Here is a 21390-nt window from a genome sequence, read left to right on the forward strand (position 1 = left end):
TCCCTCTTTGTCTTCCCCTCCTCTCTCCATTTTTCTCTGTCCTATCCAACGACGATGACTTCATCAACAATAATAGGGAGACAGGTGGTGGCATAGCGGGTTAAGCACATATGGCGCAAAGCGCAAGGACCAGCTTCAGGATCCCAGTTCGAACCCCCGGCTCCCCACCTGCAGGGGAGTTGCTTCACAAGTAGTGAAGCAGGTCTGCAGGTGTCTATCTTTCTCTACCCCTCTCTGTCTTCCCCTCCTCTCTCCATTTCTCTCTGTCCTATATATCAATAACAACAATAATAACCACAACGTTAAATAATGAGGGCAACAAAAGGGAAAATAAATAAATAAATATTAATAAAATAAAAATACAACGCAAGGAGTGCCACCTCAGCATGCTTCAGCTCAGACTGTGTCCAGAGACTTCAGGTGTGGAATGACAACCCTTCAGCTTCATTACTCGGTTAAGACCTTTCCTTTCATAGTATTCTCTAATTCCATCCCAGGTGGTTCACTTCCTAACAAAGTCCCAAAACCTAGATATAGACCAGGTTCCGTGAGATAGAGCATATGTTCACAAGTATCCATAAACTAGGGCAAAATATATACCTGAAAGCAGAAGTACACTGGAGTTTGCAGTGAGTACCCCCCAACACTTCATCTCCACTATTCCAACCTTTGGGTCCATGATTCTTCAACAATTTGTTTGGCTTTGTATGTTAACTCTCTTTTCAGCCACCAGGTGCCAGATGCCATCAGGATGCCGGCCAGGCTTCCCTGGACTGAAGAACCCACCAATGTGTCCTGGAGCTCCGCTTCCGCAGAGACCCACCCCACTAGGGAAAGAGAGAGGCAGACTGGGAGTATGGATCAACCAGTCAACGCCCATGTTCAGCGGGGAAGCAATTACAGAAGCCAGACCTTCCACCTTATGCAACCCACAAGACCCTGGGTCTATGCTCCCAGAGGGATAGAGAATGGGAAAGCTATTGGGAAGGAGATGGGATATGGAGATTGGGTGGTGGGAATTGTGTGGAGTTGTACCCCTCCTATCCTACAGTTTTGTTAATGTTTCCTATCTTAAATAAATAAAATAAAAATAAAAATAAATTTTAAATTAAAAAGTCATGTTGCAGTTTGCATAGAAAAACAGAAAAATATATTATGATTTTTTCCAACAACCCAATGAATAATCCTGGAATTCAGGTCCACAAATTAAGAGGAACAGAATGAAAACGTAATATAGAAAACCTAAAGCAAGATCACTAGGTAACAGTTACTCCAGAAGGAGTCTATCAGTACTTTGGGCTGGCAAGATAGCTCAGTTGGGTACTGTGCTGCTTTGGCATGGGACAAGTTCAAGTCCATCCCCCAGCACATTGAAAGAAGCTTCCAGTGAATCCGGGAAGGTCCGGGAGGCGACGCAGTGAATAAAGTGTTGGATTCTCAAGCATGAGATCCCGAGTTCAACCCCCAGCAGCACATGTGCCAGAGTGATGTCTGGTTCTTTCTATCCTCCTATCCATCTCATTAATAAATAAATAAAATATTAAATAAAAAAGAAAGAAGCTTCCAGCACCCTGCTAGTTTCATCCTGCTCACTGGCACTTAGAGGCAGCTAGCCTAAGAAACACATACATACAAACACACACACACACACACACAAGAGAGAGAGACAGAGAGTGAGAGAGAGAGAGACAGAGGAGGGAAAGGATCAGACACATATAGTTAGGGGAGGGTTTTTTTGTTTTTTGTTTTTGTTTTTTGCCTCCAGAGTTATTGCTGGGGTTAGGTGCCTGTACTACAAATCCACTGCTCCTGGAGGCTATTTTTTTCCCTTTTGTTACCCGTGTTGTTTATTGTCATCATTGTTGTTATTATTGTTGTCATTGCTGTTGTTGCTAGACAGGACAGAGAGAAATCAAGAGAGGAGGGGAAAACAGAGAGGGGGAGAGAAAGATAGACACCTGCAGACCTGCTTCACTGCTTGTGAAGCGACTCCCCTGCAGGTGGGGAGCCGAGGGCTCGAACCAGAATCCTTCCACTGGTCCTTGAGCTTGGCGCCATGTGCGCTTAACCCGCTGTGCTACCACCCGACTTCCAAGCTCTTATAGTCTTTAAAAGCTTGAATAATCACCATTCTTTTCTAATCAATGACTTGTCTATCTCTTGGCCTGGGTTCCCAGAATACCATAAATGTTGGCAGCTCTATGCCTGAGTGGGCTAAACTTGTGGTTGCTAATGGGGCCAGGAGATAGCTCACCCATATGCAAGGCCCTGGGTGTGAGCCCTGGCACCACATGGGAGCACCAAGCACAGCATCAGAGGAACTCCTTGGGTCACAGTGGGGCAGTGCTGTGTTCTCTCTTGTACCTATTTCTCTATCCTTTCCTTGAGGCAGGAGTCCATCTCAGGGGCTAGGTGGTGGTGCACCTGGTTAAGCACACACATTACAGTGCACCTGGGCTCAAGTCTCTGGTCCCCACCTGCAGGAGGAAACCACCTGCAGGAGGAAAGCTGCATGAGTGGTGAAGTGGGGTTGCAGGTGTCTCTCTGTCTCTTTCTCTCTATCTCTCCCTTCCCTCTCAATTTCTCTCTTTCTCTATGTAATAGTAAATAAATGAATAAAGGTTTGAAATTTTTCAAAAAGGAAAATACTAAAAACTGAAATAAAGAGACAGGAATCCATCTTAAATAATGAAACATGGGGCCAGGTGGTTGCACACCTGGTTGAGTGCACATGTTACAATGCACAGGAACCCGGGTTTGAGCCCCCAGTCCCCACCTGCAGGAGGCATGCTTCATAAGTGGTGAGCAGGGCTGCCGGTGTATCTCTCCCTCTCTATCTCCCCCTTTCTTCCTGATTTCTGACTGTCTCTATACAATAAGTAAATATAATGAAAAAAATTTAAAAAGAAAACATTGACCTGGGGACACTATTCAGCAGTAGCATTGCACATGTGTGAAGTTCTGGTACCACTTTAAAATAACTTAATTAGTTAATTAATTTAATTAAAATAGCAAGGGGGCCGAGCAGTGGCACACCCAGCTAAATGCACAAGTTACCATGCACAAAGGCCTCCCTCCTCACCTACAGAGGGAATGCTTCACAAGTATTGAAGCAGGTCTGCAGGTGTCTTTCTATCTCTCCCACACATCTCAATTTCTCTTTGTCCTAATTAAAAGAAAAAAAACATGGTGGGGAATGGCCACTGGGAATGGACTTACAGTGCCAGCACTGAGTCCCAATGATAACTCTGGTGGCAAATAATTTAATTTTTAAAATATTTATTTATTTTCCTTTTTGTTGCCATTGTTGTTTTATTATTGTAGTTATTTTTTTCCTCTCTCTCTTTTTTTTTTTGCCTCCAGGGTTATTGGTGGGGCTGGTGCCTGCATCATGAATCCACTGCTCCTGGAGGCCATTTCCCCCCCCCTTTGTTGCCCTTGTTGTAGCCTTGTTGTGGTTATTATTGTTGTTGATGTCATTCGTTGTTGTATAGGACAAAGAGAAATGGGGAGAGGAGGGGAAAACAGAGAGGGGGAGAGAAAGACAGACACCTGCAGACCTGCTGAACTGTGTGTGAAGCGACTCCCCTGCAGGTAGGAAGTGGGGGGGGGGCTTGAACCAGGATCCTTACGCTGGTCCTTGCGCTTTGCGCCACATGTGCTTAACCCGCTGCACTACCGCCCGACCCCCTATTGTTGTAGTTATTATTGTTGTTGTCATTGTTGGATAGGACCAGGAGAGAGGAGGGAAATGGAGAAAGGAGGGAAATGGAGAAAGGAGGGGAAGACAAAGAAGGGGAGAGAAAGATAGACACCTAAAGACCTGCTTCACCACTTGTGAAGCAACTCCCGGCAGGTGAGGAACCGAGGGTTCCAACCGGGATCCTTGAGCCAGTCTTTGCACCTGGTGCCACCTGCGCTTAACCTGACTCCTTAATTTAGTTTAATTGAATTTAATGGCGGATGTGAAAACTTGCAAATGGTAAAGGGACAGCCTCGAACCATTCCAGCCTCTAGAGATTTATTGTAAAGCCCAAAATAAATGAAAGCAGTGGTAATAAGTGAAGGAAAAGTGGAAGGAAAAACTAACCCAGTGAACAGAGTATGTTACCACTTGGGCTGGGAAAAGATGTGGGACTGGGGCTTGTTGTAGAGGACACTGGATAAGACAGTGTAGGAGGGACCGGGTGGTGGCACTCAACATCTGGTTGAGTGCACACATTACAAGGCACAAAGATCTGAGTTCAAGCCCCTAGTCCTCACCTGTAAGGAGGAAGCTTCACAAGCAGTGACACAATGCTACAGGTATCTCTCTCTTTCCTCCTCTGCCTCCACTTCCTTCTTGATTTCTGTCTCTACCCATCCTTCCCCCTCACAAATAAAATTAAAATAAAATAAGATAAAATACTACAATGAGGGAAAGCAGATTTTGGGTGAGAAAACTTAAGTCCTAGGGCTGGATGGTGGTACACTTGGTTGAAAACACATGTCACTATGTGCAGGACCCAGGCTCAAGCCCCCATCCCCACCTACAAGTGGTGAAACAGTGCTGCACGTCTCTCTCTCTCTCTCTCTCTCTCTCTCATCTCCCTTCCATCTCATGGGAGCCTGTCCTGAAGGAGAGAAGGGACACACAATGGGGAAAATGAGGGAAACCTTCTAACAGGAGGATCACGACTTTTACTCAAGCAGACTGTTTTGCTAGAACCCAGTGAAAGGACCTGGGATTGATTGGTTGATTTCTCCTTCTTTCTTTCTCTTTGTTATTATTCTTTTAAGATTGTATTTATTCATGAGAATTAGGAGGAGAGAGAAAGAACTAGACATAACTCTGGTACATGTGCTGCCGGGGATTAAACTTTGGACTTCATGCTTGTGTGTCCAATGCTGAGCCACCTACCGGACCACACTTTCTTCCTTTTTAGAAAGAAACATAGGCATCCTTTCTATACAGAATCTACTGTCCTTGACCTGAGGGTTGGATTTCATTTATTTATTTTATTTATATTTGACCAGAGTACTGCTCAGCTCTCCCTCTCTGGCTTATGGTGGTGCTGGGGATTGGACCTGGAAGCTCAGAGCCTCCGGCTTGAAAATTATTTGCAGAACCATTATGCTGCCTTCCCAGCCCTCCGGGATTTCTTAGCATCTTTTTGTTACTATTATTATTTATTTATTGGGGGATTAATGTTTTACAGTCGATGATTTCTTGGCATCTTACCTGAGAATAGATTCAAAACTGGAACCTGCTGCTTCTTTGCTGAGATCAGATTTCACAACCTCTAAAGCAAATTTTCCCAAGATTTCAAAAGTCTTGCTTGACTCCTTGGAAGCAACAAATACTTCCTTGCACTTCTCAGTAAATTCTTTATGAAAGAGACGTTCAAAGTTGTGCTTGTGGTCTTTATAATAAAATAAAAGGTTAGTTTTTATTATTTCACATTTAGAATTTCACACTTGAGATTACATGCAATTATTATAAATGTCCAGAAAGTCACCCACTCTGCTATATCACCTTCTTACTAGGTAAATAATGTACTTCACAGTCCATCCTATTTTCTAATAAAAGAATTTAATCATCCAAATGCCAAACATACATGAAATCCTATAGAGAATTCCAAGCTATTTCAGACCTCAAAATGACAAGGACAAAAGAAAAAAAATCATTTGTTACATGTATTCTCTCATCTTTCAGATTGTTAGCTGAGTGTGAAGCTCCCTAATTCACTCTGGTAGCATATGTACGTGTGTCTACATTAGGAGTTAGAGGACCCAGGTTCAAGCCCCCAGTCCCCACCTACAGGAGGAAACTTCATGGGAGTTGAAGCAGTGCAGGTGCCTCTTTTTCTATCTTCTCCTCCACTCTCAGTTTCTCTCTGTCACTGTCCAATTAATAAATAAGATACTTTTTAAATCTCATTTAAGAAATAATCTCATGTATAATAACAATAATGTAACAGCCACAACACTGCCAGGGGGCAACTCCTTTAACTCTGGCAAAATAAGTGGCAGGGCCAGACAATGGGATCATCTGAGATCCCAGTTTGCAATTGACTACGATTGTAAACTCACTAAAGTTAGGGTGTTCTGGGTGGTCAAAATATCCTTCTGTTTCTGGAGACACCAATTTTACTTTCCTTTTTTTTTTCTTCTTCTTCTTCTTTCCTATTTTATTCGATAGCACAGAGAGAAACTGAGAGGTAAGGGGAAGACAGAAAGAGAGAGAGAGAGAAAAAAAGAAGACATACATCATGGTCTGGGAAGTGGCACAGTAGATAAAGCACTGGACTTTCAAGCGGGAGGTCTTGAGTCTAATGCCTGGCAACACATGTACCAGTGATGTCTGATTCTTTCTCTCCTCCTTTCTCCTTAATAAGTAAATAAAGTCTTAAAAATAAATAAGTAAGTAAATAAAAGAAAGATATCTACAGGGGAGTTGGGCAATAGTGCAGTGGCACAAAGCGCAAGGACCAGAGTAAGGATCCAGGTTCGAGCCCCCACCTCCCCACCTGCAGGGGAGTTGCTTCACAAGCGGTGAAGCAGGTCTGCAGGTGTCTTTTCTCCTCCTCTCTGTCTTCCCCTCCTCTCTCCATTTCTCTCTGTCCTATCCAACAATGACAACAACGACATCAATAACAACAACAATAAAAACTACAACAATAAAACAACAAGGACAACAAAGGGGAATAAATAATTAAAAAAAAAAAAGAATGAAAGATACCTACAGACCTGCTTCACTATCCATGATAACATCACTGCTGCAGGGATGTTAGAGCAGGAGCTCTAACACGGATCCTTGCACATAGTATATGGGCCCTTAACCCAGTGCGCCACCATCCACCTCCTTCCCCGCCCCTTTTTTTTAATGGAAGAGACACTATTATGCAAAAGCAAAACAAAACAAAAAAACAGGTTGGTCTTGTATTCACCTTATACCATCACAGTTAACTGGGATGCCCTGGGATTTAGGTTAGGAGAATAAATGACAGGGGCTGGGTGGTGGCATACCTGGTTGAGCGCTAGGGCCCTAGGTCAGATCAGTGGGGTTTACAGTTCATGGTATTTATATACTTTTCCCATATTTGGGAGCTACTCTCTGCCCTGATGCAGCTTTCTAGTCCTATTCCCAACTCTGACACTATCTTACTAAACAATACATTTAGCCCACCTGCATGTTACCAGTGTGGGTCAGGCAAAAATTAGTAAAGTCATGGGCCCCTTGGAATATACCTAAAATAGACTTCCTAGCTTCTTCCGACATGAAGACCCAAATCTCATCTGCTATCTTCTTACCTTTAGGTTCTTGATTATTAAACAATTTATTTCTGTTTTATATGTTAATGCTTTACAACCACCAAGTTGCAGATGCTACTATGACACCAAGCTGACTTCCTTGGGCAGATGACTTCACCTATGTATCCTGGAACCCTACCTCTCCAGAGCCCTGCCCCACTAGGGAAAAAGATAGTCTGGCAGTATGGATGAACCTGTCTACATCCATGTCCAGAGGAGAAGCAATTACAGAAGCCAGATCTTCCACCTTCTGCACCCCATAATTATCCTGGGCCCATACTCCCAGAGGGATAAAGAATAGGGAAACTGGGAGTCAGACGGTAGCACAGCCTAAATGTCCATCACCAGATGACTGGCTAAAGAAATTGTGGCTTCACAAGCATGAAGCAGGTCTACAGGTGTCTATCTATCTCTCCTCCTCTGTCTTCCCCTCCTCTCTCCATTTCTCTCTGTCCTATCCAACAATGACAACAACAACAACAAACCAACAAGGGCAACAAAAGAGAATAAATAAATATTTAAAACTTTTTATAAAAAAAAAAAGTAAAAAAAAAAAGAAATTATGGGGGGAGTCGGGCGGTAGCGCAGTGGGTTAAGCACACGTGTCGCAAAGCGCAAGGATCGGCATAAGGATCCCGGCTCGAGCCCCTGGCTCCCCACCTACAGAGGAGTCGCTTCACAGGCAGTGAAGCAGATCTGCAAGTGTGTCTTTCTTTCCCCCTCTCTGTCTTCCCCACCTCTCTCCATTTCTCTCTGTCTATCCAACAACGATGACATCAATAACAACAACAATAACTACAACAATAAAACAAGGGCAACAAAAGGGAATAAATAAGTATTTACTTAAAAAAAAAGAATAGGGAAACTTCCAATGGATGGGGAGGGTAAATGGAACTCTGGTGGTGGGAAGTGTGTGGAACTGTACCCCTCTTATCTCACAATCTTGTCAACCATTAAATCACTAATAAAATAATAAAAAAAAAACTGAAAAAATTTTTCAAAAAAGGAGAAGAATTGACATAAAAGATCAGGGGTCTAACCAAGGTCAGATTTAAATGTCAAAATCTGAGAGTATAGGAGGATTCCATTGTCCATTAAGGTCTCTTGAGCAAATCTGGAACCTCATACACCAACCCCAGGTATCACCAAGGACCTCAGCAGTGCTTTTCAGGATCAAGAGTATAAACCATTCATTCTACATTGTCCTCCAATATCCACCAAATGCCCAAATGGCCTCTTGCTAGCCTGCCTGAAGAACTGAATTTGGGGCTGGATTGTGGCACACCTGGTTGAGTGAACATGTTACAATGTTCAAGGACCCAGGTTCGAGCCTCTGGTCACCCCCTGTAGGGGGAAATCTTCATGAGTGGTGAAGTAGTGCTGCAGATGTCTCTCTCCTTCTCTATTTCCCCATTCCATCTCAGTTCCTGGCAGTCTCTATGCAATAAATAAATAAAGATAATTTAAAAAAATTTAAGGGGCTGGGTGGTGGCACACCTGGTTAAATGCATACACTACATACAATGATCAAGGACACAGGTTCAAGCCCCTGGTCCCCAACCTGCAGGGGGAAAACTTCATGAGTGGTGAAGCAGTGCTGCAGGTGTCTCTCTCCCTCCTTTCTCTCTGTCTCTATAAAATAAATAAATAAATATTTTTTAAAAATTTAAGAGAACTGAAGGACATCAAAGGTCCAGAAATATAACATACTACTGCTTGCTAGAATCAGAGTCAAGAGTGTTACCCATTACAACATCAAATGAACCCACCCAAACACTTCTTTCTAATACCCTTTTGTAATCCATCTGTTCTGTGACTTCTAATTCAGATATTTAGTCCACATGCTCTACATTCAGAAATGAAGTCTAAGACAAGGTGACTGTTCAACAGTAACCAGAACCAAGGAAAAACAAGACCAAGACAACAGAGCCAGGCTGAGAAATAGTGAGAAACCCTGGAATATCATTTATTTATGCCACTGAATGAAGCCTGAGTTGAACCCTCTTGGCGTCGAGTGCCCCATAAGCTAGTGCATTATAAGCTAACACATTCCCTTTTTTTTCTTTCTCTCTTTTCTTCCTTCTTTCATTTATTTATTGGTTACCACTAAAGTTTCTAAACTCTGAGTCCATTTTTTTTAGGCAGAGAGACAAACAGAGGGGGTGAGGGTAGATAGAATATTGGTTATGCAAAGAGAATCTTATGCCTGAGGCTCTGAAGTCCCAGGTTCAATCTCCCGCACCACCATAAGCCAGAGCTGAGCAGTGCTCTGGTTTAAGAGAGAGAGAGAGAGAGAGAAACAGGAAAGACGACACATTGCCACAGCTTCTACCAGAACAATGAGGATTACATTCGAACCTGGGTTGCATGCATGACAAAGCAGACACCCTCCCCAGGTGAGCTATCTACCAGCCCTGATCAATCCCTTGTTTGTTGAAGCCCCTTTGAGTCACTAGTGACCAAATTGGTCATAACTGATACCATATGCTTTTCCAGGTCTCGAAAGAAAACGGCTTGGCTTGCAGGCAGAGCTGTGGTTCAGCAGCAGCACAGATAGAATTTCACCCTGACACTGAATTTGAATGACTTTAGGGAAATCAACCTTCTGCAGTTCAGCTCAGCCCCATCTGCTCCTTATCATGTTACAAGGACCAGTGCCTCCCCAAAGCATCTGAGAAGGCATCACCTGGCAGCATTTTACTTTCTCACATTAATTGGTCCCTATAGCAGAACTCACAACTTTGTTGTTGTTTGGTTGTGTGTGGAGGGAGTCACTGAATGTTTTTTGTTTGTTTGTTTGTTTTAACCAGAGCACTGCTCAACTCTGGCTTATGGTGGTGCGGGCGATTAAACCTGAGAGTCTGTTTGCATAACTATTATGCTATCTACCCTCCGCCCTGAATCTTTTAAAAGATGATCAAAGACATCTCCACCTGTAGGGGGTCCCAAGCTTCACAAGCGGTGAAGCAGTGCTGCCGGTGTCTTTCTCCCTATTTCCCCCTTCCATCTCAGTTTTTCTGTCCAGATAAATAAATAAATAAATAAATAAACAAACAAATGATTAAAAACACAGGTCATCTTCCATCCCTCCCCACCAAACACACAAATGCATATGAATGTTCTACTCTGTTAAAGGCTCTCCAGATTTTCCTTTAAGTCTCTACCTTGTTTAAACTGATACAAGCACACAGGCCTGTTTTCAAAACTGCAAGGTCTCATTCCACTTAGAGGTAACAAGCTGTCAGGCAGCACTGCTCTAGACACATACAACTCACATAATCATCTTATCTAAATGCAAATTCTGAGTCAGTAAATGTGCAGTGGGGCTCCAGACTGTGAACTTTTAAATATATATATGTATTAATTTATTGTAATAAGCAAGAGAGAAATACAGAAAGAGATACCAGAGCACTGCTCAGCTCTGGCTTATGGTGCTGTTGGGGATAGAACCTGAGACCTTGGAGTCTTAAGCATGAGAGTCTTTTGCAGAACCATTATGCTGCTTCCCAAGCCCCAGACTTTGCACTTCTAACAAGCTCCCAGGCTGCTGATTTGTACATTACCCTGAATGTAAAGGTGAAGGGAAAAAGCATGGGCTGTAGAAGCATAAGGACCTGGGTTCAAACCCCAGAATGGCCCTCTCATTAATTAAGTGACATGGGCTCTGGCTTTATTCCAGATCCTTGAAGTCTTTTTGCCTTGTTAAGGTGCTTAACAAAGTTAGTGACCTCTGGGAAGTCGCTGGACTGCTACACAGCAGCTTTCATGTGCTCCTCTGTCAAATCAGTGTGACAGCACCTAGCTTGCAGGGCTAACCCTTCAAGAGTAAATGAGATACTTATGATCCAGCAGTACTTTTAGGCATGTATCCAGTAGACACTCAAGCACTAATTTGAAGGGACATATGCACCCCTATGTTCATAACTGCATGATTCACAACAGCCAAAGAGTGGAAGCAGCCTAAATGTCTATCACCAGATGACTGGCTAAAGAAATTATGGGGGGAGTTGGGCAGTAGTGCAGCGGGTTAAGCGCATGTGGTGCAAAGTGCAAGGACTGGCATAAGGATTCCGGTTCGAGCCCCTGGCTCCCTACCTGCAGGGGAGTTGCCTCACAAGCGATGAAGCAGGTCTGCAGGGGTCTGTCTTTCTCTCCCCCTCTCTGTCTTCCCCTCCTCTCTCCATTTCTCTCTGTACTATCCAACAATGACAGCATCATCAACAACAACAATAATAATAACTACAACAAAGGCAACAAAAGGGAATAAACAAAACATTTTAAAAATTAAAAAAAGGAAATTATGGGATATATACTCCATGGAATACTACTCTGCAATCAAAAAAGATGATATTGTGTCCTTTGGGACAAAAATGGATGGAAATGGAGGTGGTTATGCTTAGCAAAAGAAGCGATGAAAGACAACTACTGGATGGTTTGACTCATCTGTGGAATCCAGAGATCTGGCTTACATGAACTTGCCAAAAAAAAAAAAAAATCCAAAGAAAACAGAAGCAAGCAAACTGTTTGTAAGACTTATGAGAATATGGTGGTTATCTTTGGGAGGTGGGGATACAGAACTTTGGTGGTGCGTATGGTGTGGACCTACATTATAATTTTACAATCTTCCCACCTGCAGGGGAGTGGCTTCACAAGCAGTAAAGCAGGTCTATCTTTCTCTCTCCCTCTCTATCTCCCCCTCCTCTCACAATCTCTCTGTTCCATCCAATAAAAATGGAAAAAGTGCCCACCAGGAGCAGTGGATTCTTAATACCAGCCCCAAACCTCAGCAATAACCCTGGAGGGATAGTGTGCAGTGAAGCAGTGCTGCAGGCGTCTCTCTGTCTCTTCCCCCTCTATTTCCCTTTCACTCCCGATTTCTCACTGTCCTATCAAATATAAGAAAAATAAAGAGGGAAAAAAGTAACTGGGATCTCCTACATAAAAAACTAGTTAACTAACCAGTTACTTTGTATCTCTTTAGAGCAGGGTTTCTCAGTCACACTGTAAGGTTTGGGGTGGATCTTTCTATCTTGGGGGAGAAGTGTCTGTGTTCTGTAGGATGTATAGCAGTATCCTTGGGTTCAGCCTAGATGCCAAAAGCATCACCTCCCAAACTGATGTGCAAACCATCTTCAGACAAGGCCCTTGGTTGAGAAGGTCTCCATGACCCATTATTTGCTCTTATTTTTCAGTTTCAATTTTTTTGTTGTTTGTTTGTATCCAGGGTTATCCATGGGGCTCGGTGCTTGCACTATAATACACTGCTCCTGGGGGCCATTTTCCCCATTTTTGTTGCCCTTGTTATTATTGTTACTGCTGTTGTTGTTGGATAGGATGGAGAGAAATTGAGAAGGGAGAAGACAGAGAGGGGGAGAGAAAGATGGACACCTGCAGACCTGCCTCACTGCTTGTGAAGCAACCCCCTGCAGGTGAGGAACTGGGGGCTCGAACTGGGATCCTTATGCTAGTCCTTGCACTTCACGCCACTGCCCGACCCCCTCAGTTTCAATTTTTTTTCAGGTGGAGAAAAGCATGTTCCAGGAATGTGGTGCCAATGCTAACTGTGTAAAGAATATTTCTCATCATTTAAAAATCCATTGCAGGCAGTCGGGCGGTAGCGCAGTGGGTTAAGCACACGTAGCACAAAGCGCAAGGACCAGTGTAAGGATCCCAGTTCGAGCCTCTGGCTCCCCATCTGTAAGGTAGTCCCTTCACAGGCAGTGAAGTAGGTCTATAGGTGTCTATCTTTCTTTCCCCCTCTCTGTTTTCCCCTCCTCTCTACATTTCTCTCTGCCCTGTACAATTACAACAACAATAATAACTACAACAACAATGAAAAACAAGGGCAACAAAAGGGAAAATAAAATAAATAAAATAAAAATCCCTTGCACAAGGAAGACAATACCAAGCATGTTAGCCTTATGTTGACAACTGACTTGGCTCTCTCCTTAGTTACTGACTGAGGGCCAGGGAAGCAGCATAATAGTTCTGCAAAAAACTTTCATGCCTGAGATTCTGAAATCTCAGGTTCAATCCCCAGCACCACCATAAACCAGAGCTGAGCAGTACTCTGGTGAAAAAAAGGGTCTGAGAAGTGGCAAAGTGGAAAAGTGTTGGATTCTCAGGCCTGGAGTCCTGAGTTTGATACCTGATATCCCATGTGCCAAAGTAGATGCGCTAGTTCTCCCCTCCCTCATTAATAAATGTAATAGGAAGTCGGGCTATAGCACAGCGGGTTAAGCACAAGTGGCATTAGGTTCAAGGACCGGCATAAGGATCCCAGTTAGAACCCCTGGCTTCCCACCTGCAGAGAAATCACTTCACAAGCGATGAAGCAGGTCTGCAGATGTCTGTCTTTCTCTCCCCCTCTGTCTTCCCTTCCTCTCTCCATTTCTCTCTGTCCTATCCAACAATGACAACATCAATAACAACAATAATAACTACAACAATAAAACAAGGGCAATAAAAATGGAATAAATAAGTATTAAAAATTTTTTAATTAAAAAATGAATGTTATAACTAAAAAAAAATTAAAATGATACATATCCACTGACCTATGTTTTCCATTGTTGAAGTGACTGGATAAAGTTTTTCTATCACAACCAACCAGTCCTTGAAGACCAGCTCACCCAGCTCGGGGAGGTCTCTGTAAAATCTGACAGGGAACCCTTTGCCAATAATCTTGGCTTTCAGCTTCCCAAGTTTTAGCTGTCCCTCATCATTCAGCAGGGAAACTGAGGACAGTTGCCCCTCTCTGGCCTCATTTAAAGCCTTCAGCAGTGTGGTCCCAGTCCGGAAGTAAAAATATAGAAATGGAGATTTTCGAAGGAAGGCAGCTTGGGTGATTTCATATTCTGTCAGGCTACAGTTGGGGTTCTCCAGGACCCAGGGGTAACCATTCTGGGCAGCCACATAGAGATTTTGTTGCACTGTGAGTAAATCCGATGGGTCGGCTGTTCTTGAGAACATGAAAGGTGAACAGGCAGGCAGGAAGTCCCCATAGGTCTGCCCCAACAGGCAGATGAAAAAGGGAAAGCAGCTGTTGACGTGATCGAGACAGAGCTTCAGGTGCTGGGATTGGAGACAAGCATGCTGTGGAAGGCGGCTTGAGGGAGAGGGAGCCAGGCCCTGCCACCCTGCCCACTTCAGGTCCACAGCTCTGAAATACGTGCCCCGGGAACTGCAAACATCATTGAGCTGAGGGAAGATATTGGTAGCCAAAAAGTCTCTCTCTTCCTGGAAATCATGCAGAGTCGAGCAGACATAAGGCCGAATGGGCTTCCTGGACTCTGAAAGGAACTGGGTGCGTTTGTCTGTGTTTGTGTTGGACTTGCGGTTCATTGCGCTTTGCAGGTCAGGAGCTGGCATGATGCTGAAAACACAACAGTTTTCATCTTGGGGCCACCACTGACCCCTGCAACTTCCTACACTTCCTCCTAATAACGTTCCCAGTCAACATTTGGGAATCTTTCTCCAATGGGGCTTCTTGCTCGTAGATGTTTGCAGTTGAGAGGTGCCAACCAAAGGTGAGATCAGAGTTAGCTAACAATTGAGCTGAAGTTAGAGCTGAAAAGCAAGAGAATACATTCATTTTAGTGTCACAGGAATCCACATCTCCCCTAGGCTACCCAAAGCTTTTGCTGAAGAACTGAGAAGCATGGTCTGGGAGGTAGCACAGTGGATAGGGCACTGGACTCTCAAGGTCCTGTGTTCAATCTCCAGCAGCACATGTACCAGAGTAATGTCTGGTTCGTTCTTTCTCCTACCTTTCTCATTAATAACTAAATGAAATATTTTTAAAAAATAAGAAGAGCTGGGAGTTGGGCAGTAGCGCAGTGGATTAAGCGCACGTGACGCAAAGTGCAAGGACTGGCATAAAGACCCCGGTTCGAGCCCCCGGCTCCCCACCTGCAGGGAAGTTGCCTCACAGGTGGTGAAGCAGGTCTATAGGTGTCTATCTCTCTCTCCCCCCTCTCTGTCTTCCCCTCCCCTCTCCATTTCTCTCTGTCCTATCTAACAACGACTACATCAACAACAACTACAACTATGAAAAACAACAAGGACGGGAGTTAGGCAGTAGCGCAGCGGGTTAAGCGCAAGTGGCGCAAAGCGTAAGGGCAGGCTGAAGGATCCCGGTTCGCGCCCCCGGCTCCCCACCTGCAGGGGAGCTTTACAAGCGGTGAGGCAGGTCTGCAGGTGTCTATCATTCTCTCCCCCTCTCTGTCTTCCCCTCCTCTCTCCATTTCTTTGTCCTATGTAACAACGACAACATCAATAACAACAATAACTACAGCAATGGTCCATGAAGGATGATAAATGACATAGTGGGGGTTGTATTTTTAAATGGGAAACTGGGGAATGTTATGCATGTACAAACTATTGTATTTACTGTTGAATGTAAAACATTAATTCCCGAATAAAGAAATAAATTAAAAAAAAATTACAGCAACGGAAAACAAGGGCAACAAAAGAGAAATAAATAAATAAATATAAAAAATTAATAAAAAACACACACAAAAACTAGGGCAACTAAAGGGAAAATAAATATAAACAAAACAAAACAGAAACAAAAACAAAACAATTGCTTGTGCACATCTAGTAAAAAAGAAGAAAAAGAATAGCTGAGAAGCAAGAGCTGAGTAGGCAGTGGGCACACAGCCATCTGTCTCCTAGTCTGTCACTTTTTTTTTGGGGGGGGCATAATGGTTTACAGTATAGTCTTTAACAACCTCTTATCTCTCCTTGATTGGTGTCTAGGAGACACAACAGGACCCCAATGTTCCTTCATCCTATCTCTTTCTCTCCATCCCAGAGTCCTTTGCTTTGGAGCAATATGCCAGCCCTAGTCCAGGTTTCATCTTGTGTTTTCCCTTACTGTTCTTTGTGCTTCAGTTGTACCTATGGGTGACATCATTCTGTAATGGTCTTTCACTTTCTGGCTTGTTTCACTCACTCAACATGATGACTTTGAGTTCTGACTATAATATTACAAAAGAGATAACCTCATCATTCTTTTAAAAATATTTATTTATTCCCTTTTGTTGTCCTTGTTTTACCGTTGTAGTTATTATTGTTATTATTGATGTCATCGTTGTTAGATAGGACAGAGAGAAATGAAGAGAGGAGGGGAAGACAAAGAGGGGGCGAGAAAGAGAGACACCTGTAAACCTGCTTCACTGCCTGTGAAGCGACGCCCCTGCAGGTGGGGAGCCAAGGGCTAAAACCGGGATCCTTACACTGGTCCTTGTGCTTTGCACCACCTGCACTTAACCTGCTGCTCTACCGCCTGACTCCCAACCTCATCTTTTTTAGCAGCTACATAGATAGCACTCCATTGTGCATATGCTCCACAACTTTCTTAGCCATTTATCTGTCATTGGGCATCTGGGTTGCTTCCAAGTTTGAGCTATTACAGAACTGTGCTGCTATGAACACACTGGTATGCTTGGGCATTTTCAGATAGGTGTTTTTCCTGGGTAAATCCCTAGAAGAAGGATTTCTGGGTCTTTAGGTAGGTTCATTTCTAGAGTTCTGATGAATCTCCCTCCAGCCAGCTACTACTTCAGTCCCCCCTGATATTGTGAAATGGAAGACAAATCGAGAAAAGAAAAGTAAGTCCTGTTGTATCTAGATGTAGAACAAACCCAAACTCCTCCTGTGGCCAGAAGCAAGGATAAAAATGGGGGTGAAATGGGAGAACTAATATCATTTCCAGTGGAGGGAATGGGGACACAGAACTCTGGTGGTGGGAAAAGTGTGGACCTATACCCCTGTTATTTTATAATTCATAAATCAATATTAAATCACTAATAATTTTTTAAATAAAATGGGGGGAGTAAAGTTGAAGCCAGGACAAGAGGAATGAATCAAAGCACCAAAAAGCCAAAGAAGACACCTGACATGTGAGTGGCAAAGAGTCTGGAGCTGAGAAGCTGATGGTGTCCTGGGATTTCTTTTAAGTCTTAGGCTATGCAGGTTCATCTATTTAGCTCCTTTACACATGCGGGGAATTCAGTTACATGGAGCTAATGGAAAGACACACTGCAGAGGTACAGTCAAGATGGAGGCTTGAAGGCAGCAACTAGACAGATTCTCCACAAAAAACAAACAAACAAAAAAAACTGCTTCAAATCCTGGGAATTCCAAGTAGGAGCAGAATTTCCAGGCCAGTAGGAGATAAATTATAGAGGGAACAAAGAGGAACCTTGGTGGAATATTATAACTCATCTAAAAATCCACAAAAGGGAGCTAAAAAAGAACAAAGGAATAGCAAACTTGAGAAGAATTGCTAAACTTGGTCACAATCTTTGAACACCTAATATTATGGCCATCACACTCTTACCTGCCTACAGGAATGGAAATGTAGTTGTCAAAGAAGGGAAAAAATAAATAAATAAATAAATTGCCCAGAGTGGTGGAGTTATCATGCAGACACTGAGTCCCAGTGATAACCCTGTTGGACAAACAAAAAAGAGGAGAGGGGAGAGGAGAGGGGGAGAGAAAATTGTGATAATGCCACAAGACTCATTTGGTTGAAAGATTAGTATGTCCTAGGTGCTATACAAACACTGAGCAAATATTCTTTTATTTAATCCTCATATCAGCCTGAGGAAAGATTATCTTTATTATTATTTTTTTTGCCTTCAGGATTATTGCTGGGGCTCAGTGTCTGCACCATGAATCCATTGCTCCTGGAAGCCATTTTTTCCCCCTTTTGTTGCCCTTGTTGTTGTAGCCTTGTTGTGGTTATTATTGTTGTTGTTTATGTTGTTTGTTGTTGGATAACACAGAGAGAAATGGAGAGAGGAGGGGAAGACAAAGAAGGGGAGAGAAAGATAGACACCTGCAGACCTGCTTCACCACCCATGAAGTCACACACACACACACCCCCGCCGCAGATGGGGAGCTGAGGGCTCCAATCGGGGTCCTTGCGCTTTTGCGCCACATGTGCTTAACCTGCTGCGCTACCGCTCGACCCCCAAAAGATTATCTTTAGATGAAGAAACCGAAGAGAGGTAAACTGAGGGGCTGGAAGATAGTTCACCTGCTCCCCCCTTTTTTTGCCTCCAGGGTTATTGCTGGGGTTTGGTGACTGCACCATGAATCCACTGCTCCTGGAGGTTATTTTTTTCCCGTTTTGTTGCCCTTGTTTTATTGTTTGTTGTGGTTATTATTGTTATTGATGTCATTGTTGTTGGGTAGGACAGACAGAAATGGAGAAAGGGAAGACAGAGAGGGGGAGAGAAAGATACATGCAGACCTGCTTCACCACTTGTGAATCAACCCCCCTGCAGGTGGGGAGCCAGGGGCTTGAACCAGGATGTTTATGTCAGTCCTCAAGCTTCACACCAAGTGCACTTAAACCGCTGCGCTACTGCCTGGCCCCCATATTCAAATATCTTGCACCTCACTCAGGAGCATAAAGATCAAGGGGAAACCACAGACCTCTGTGAGAGTTTTCTGCAAGACAGAGTAAGTAGCTGACATGAGTGCTTATGATGGTTAGACTGCACACCTGCTATGTGCAAGGCTAGGATGAGATCAGCAGCCGTACTCCAAGCCCATGGGATCAGAAGCTATTTCTACCTTTATGTCATTTCTGGCCCTCCACATCTGTCACATCCCTCACAAGATGCATAGTAGGTCAAAGCCAGTGTTAGAGAACTATTGGACATTTGAGTGAAAGAATGCAACAAGGGGCCAGGAAGTGGCACATTGGGTTAAACACACATAGTATAAAGCGCAAGGACCCATGCAAGGATCCCGGTTCGAGCCCTCAGCTCCCAACCTGTGTGTGTGTGTGTGGGGTGGGGGTTGCTGCCTGTTTGTTTTTACCAGAGCACTGCTCTGGCTTATGGTGGTGCAGGGGATTGAACCTGGGACTTTGGAGCCTCAAGCATGACAGCTTCTTTGAATAACCATTATGCTATCTACCCCTGCCCCCCCCCCAAAAAAAAACTTTATCAGATAGAGACAGACAGAAATCAAAAGGAAAGGGAGTGATAGGGAGAGAGAGAGAGATGCCTGCAACACTGCTTCACCACTGGCAAAGCTTTTCCCCTGCAGGTGGGGACCACGGACTGGAACCTGGGTCCTTGCACATTGTTACACGTACCCTCGCCAGGTGCACAACCACCTGGGCCCTCTCTGTTCCTCTCTATTACCCCCCTTCCCTCTCAATTTCTCTCTGCCCTATAAAAAAACTGGCTACAGGAGCAGTGGATTCGTAGTATAGGCAGTGACCCCAGCAATAAACATGGAGGAAAAAAAAAAACTCAACAAAATAACTTCTATTGAAATGTATATGAATTACATAAAACATTTTGAAGGAAAATACAACATAATGGGACCAGGTGGTGGCACAACCAATTAAGTGCACATAGCATTAAGTACGAGGACTTGAGAAAGGATCCGGGTTCAAGTCCCCACTTTCCACCTTCAGGGGGTGGCTCCACAAGTGGCAAGGCAGATCTACAGGTCTATCTTTCTCTTTCCTTCTCTCTCCCCATTCTACCCTATCCAACAGAATGGGAAAAAATGGACACCAGGAGCAGTGGATTCATAGTACTAGCACCGAACTCCAGCGATAACCCTGGAGGCAAAAATAAATAAATGAATAAAATACAACATAATAAAATATTTATCAAGGGGCAGGGTGGTGGTACAGCTGGTTGAGTGTACATGTCAGAATGTGCAAGGACTTGGGTTTGAGCCCCTAGTCCCCACCTGCAAGGAGAAAACTTTTGCGAGTGGTGAAGCAGTGCTGCAGATAACACTCTTGTCTTTCTTTTTTTTTTTTTTAATATTTATTTATTTATTCCCTTTTGTTGCCCTTGTTTTACTGTTGTAGTTATTATTGTTGTTGATGTCATCGTTGTTGGATAGTACAGAGAGAAATGGAGAGAGGAGGGGAACACAGAGAAGGGGAGAGAAAGATAGACACCTGCAGACCTAATTCACCACCTGTGAAGCAACTCCCCTGCAGGTGGGGAGCCAGGGGCTCAAACCAGGATCCTTATACCCATCTTTGCGCTTTGCACCATGTGCGCTTAACCCGTTGCGCTACCATCTGACTCCCCCACTCTGTCTTTCTATGTCCCCGTTCCCCTTCAATTTCTGGCTGTCTCTACCAAATAAACAAATAAAGATAAATTTCTTTATTTTTAATTTAAATTTATTATTGGATAGAGACGGAGAGAATTCAAGAAGGGAGTGGGATACAGAAGAGAGACAAAGAGACACCTGCAGCCCTACTTTACCACTCATGAAGCTTTCCCCCTGCAGGTGGGGATCAGGGGCTTGAACCCAGGTCCTTGCACACTGTAGTGTGTGCGCTTAACCCATAATCATAAATTAAAAAAATATATACTTACCAAGGGGCAGAGAAATAGTTCATGCCTGTGACCCAGGTTAGAGTCCCAGCACCAAACGAGAGTGCCACAGCAAGGAAGCACTGGTGCTGTGGTGTTTCTACTGCTCCTCTATCTTTTTGTTGTTTGGGTCAGAGAGATAGCTCAGCTGGGAGGGTGCCTGCATTGCCATGCATGTGGCTCACGTTTGAGGCCCTGTCACACCACACGAGAGTACTAAGGCACCAAAGAAAGCATTAGTGCTGTGGTATCTCTCCTTGCCTGTCTGTCTGATATAGATCTGAAAAAGCCAGCCTGGAATGGTACAAATCTCAAAAGTCAAGGTCCCCGCCGTACACACTCAAAGCAAACAGTATGAGTCAGTGCAAGCCAACTGTTCTCTCTTTATTGGAAAGGTAGATCGGCAGATGCTGATCAGACAAACCTGTCCCAAACAGACTTGCTCTTGGCATAATCTGAAAGACTGCAGCACAACTGAAAGGCTCCAATATCTGTCCCCAGGAATCAAGGTTATTCAGCATCTGTCTCTGGCCCACCTAAGAGCACCCAGTGGCACCCTGGTGGCGCCTCCCACCCTGTCAGGTACTCTCTCAGAGGATGAATGTGGTCTCTGCAGGCATACTAACCCTGCCTCACAGAGTTCTGCAGCTATAAACCTGGAAATAATGACCATGCTGACACAGCACTATTAAACGACACCCTGCAAATAGATACACCTTGTAAACTT

General features: G+C 43.9%; 1 protein-coding gene across 5 annotated transcripts in view; it reads right to left on the minus strand.

The window, feature by feature from the left end:
• Positions 1 to 21390, minus strand: part of LOC103117816 (putative tetratricopeptide repeat protein 41) — a 113159-nt gene that overhangs the window by 84835 nt on the left and 6934 nt on the right. For all 5 annotated transcript variants that reach the window (XR_009550687.1, XM_060194298.1, XM_060194299.1 and 2 more), the window contains exons 2-3: positions 13848 to 14859; positions 5222 to 5402 (exon numbers count right to left, since the gene is read on the minus strand). Coding sequence is in view for 4 of the 5 variants with exons in the window: in XM_060194298.1 (XP_060050281.1) it covers positions 5222 to 5402; positions 13848 to 14661 (995 nt within the window). In the remaining variant the exon portion in view is untranslated. The remainder of the gene's footprint in view (positions 1 to 5221; positions 5403 to 13847; positions 14860 to 21390) is intronic.

This window comes from Erinaceus europaeus, chromosome 7 (assembly GCF_950295315.1).
Source record: "Erinaceus europaeus chromosome 7, mEriEur2.1, whole genome shotgun sequence".
Classification (NCBI taxonomy): domain Eukaryota; kingdom Metazoa; phylum Chordata; class Mammalia; order Eulipotyphla; family Erinaceidae; genus Erinaceus; species Erinaceus europaeus.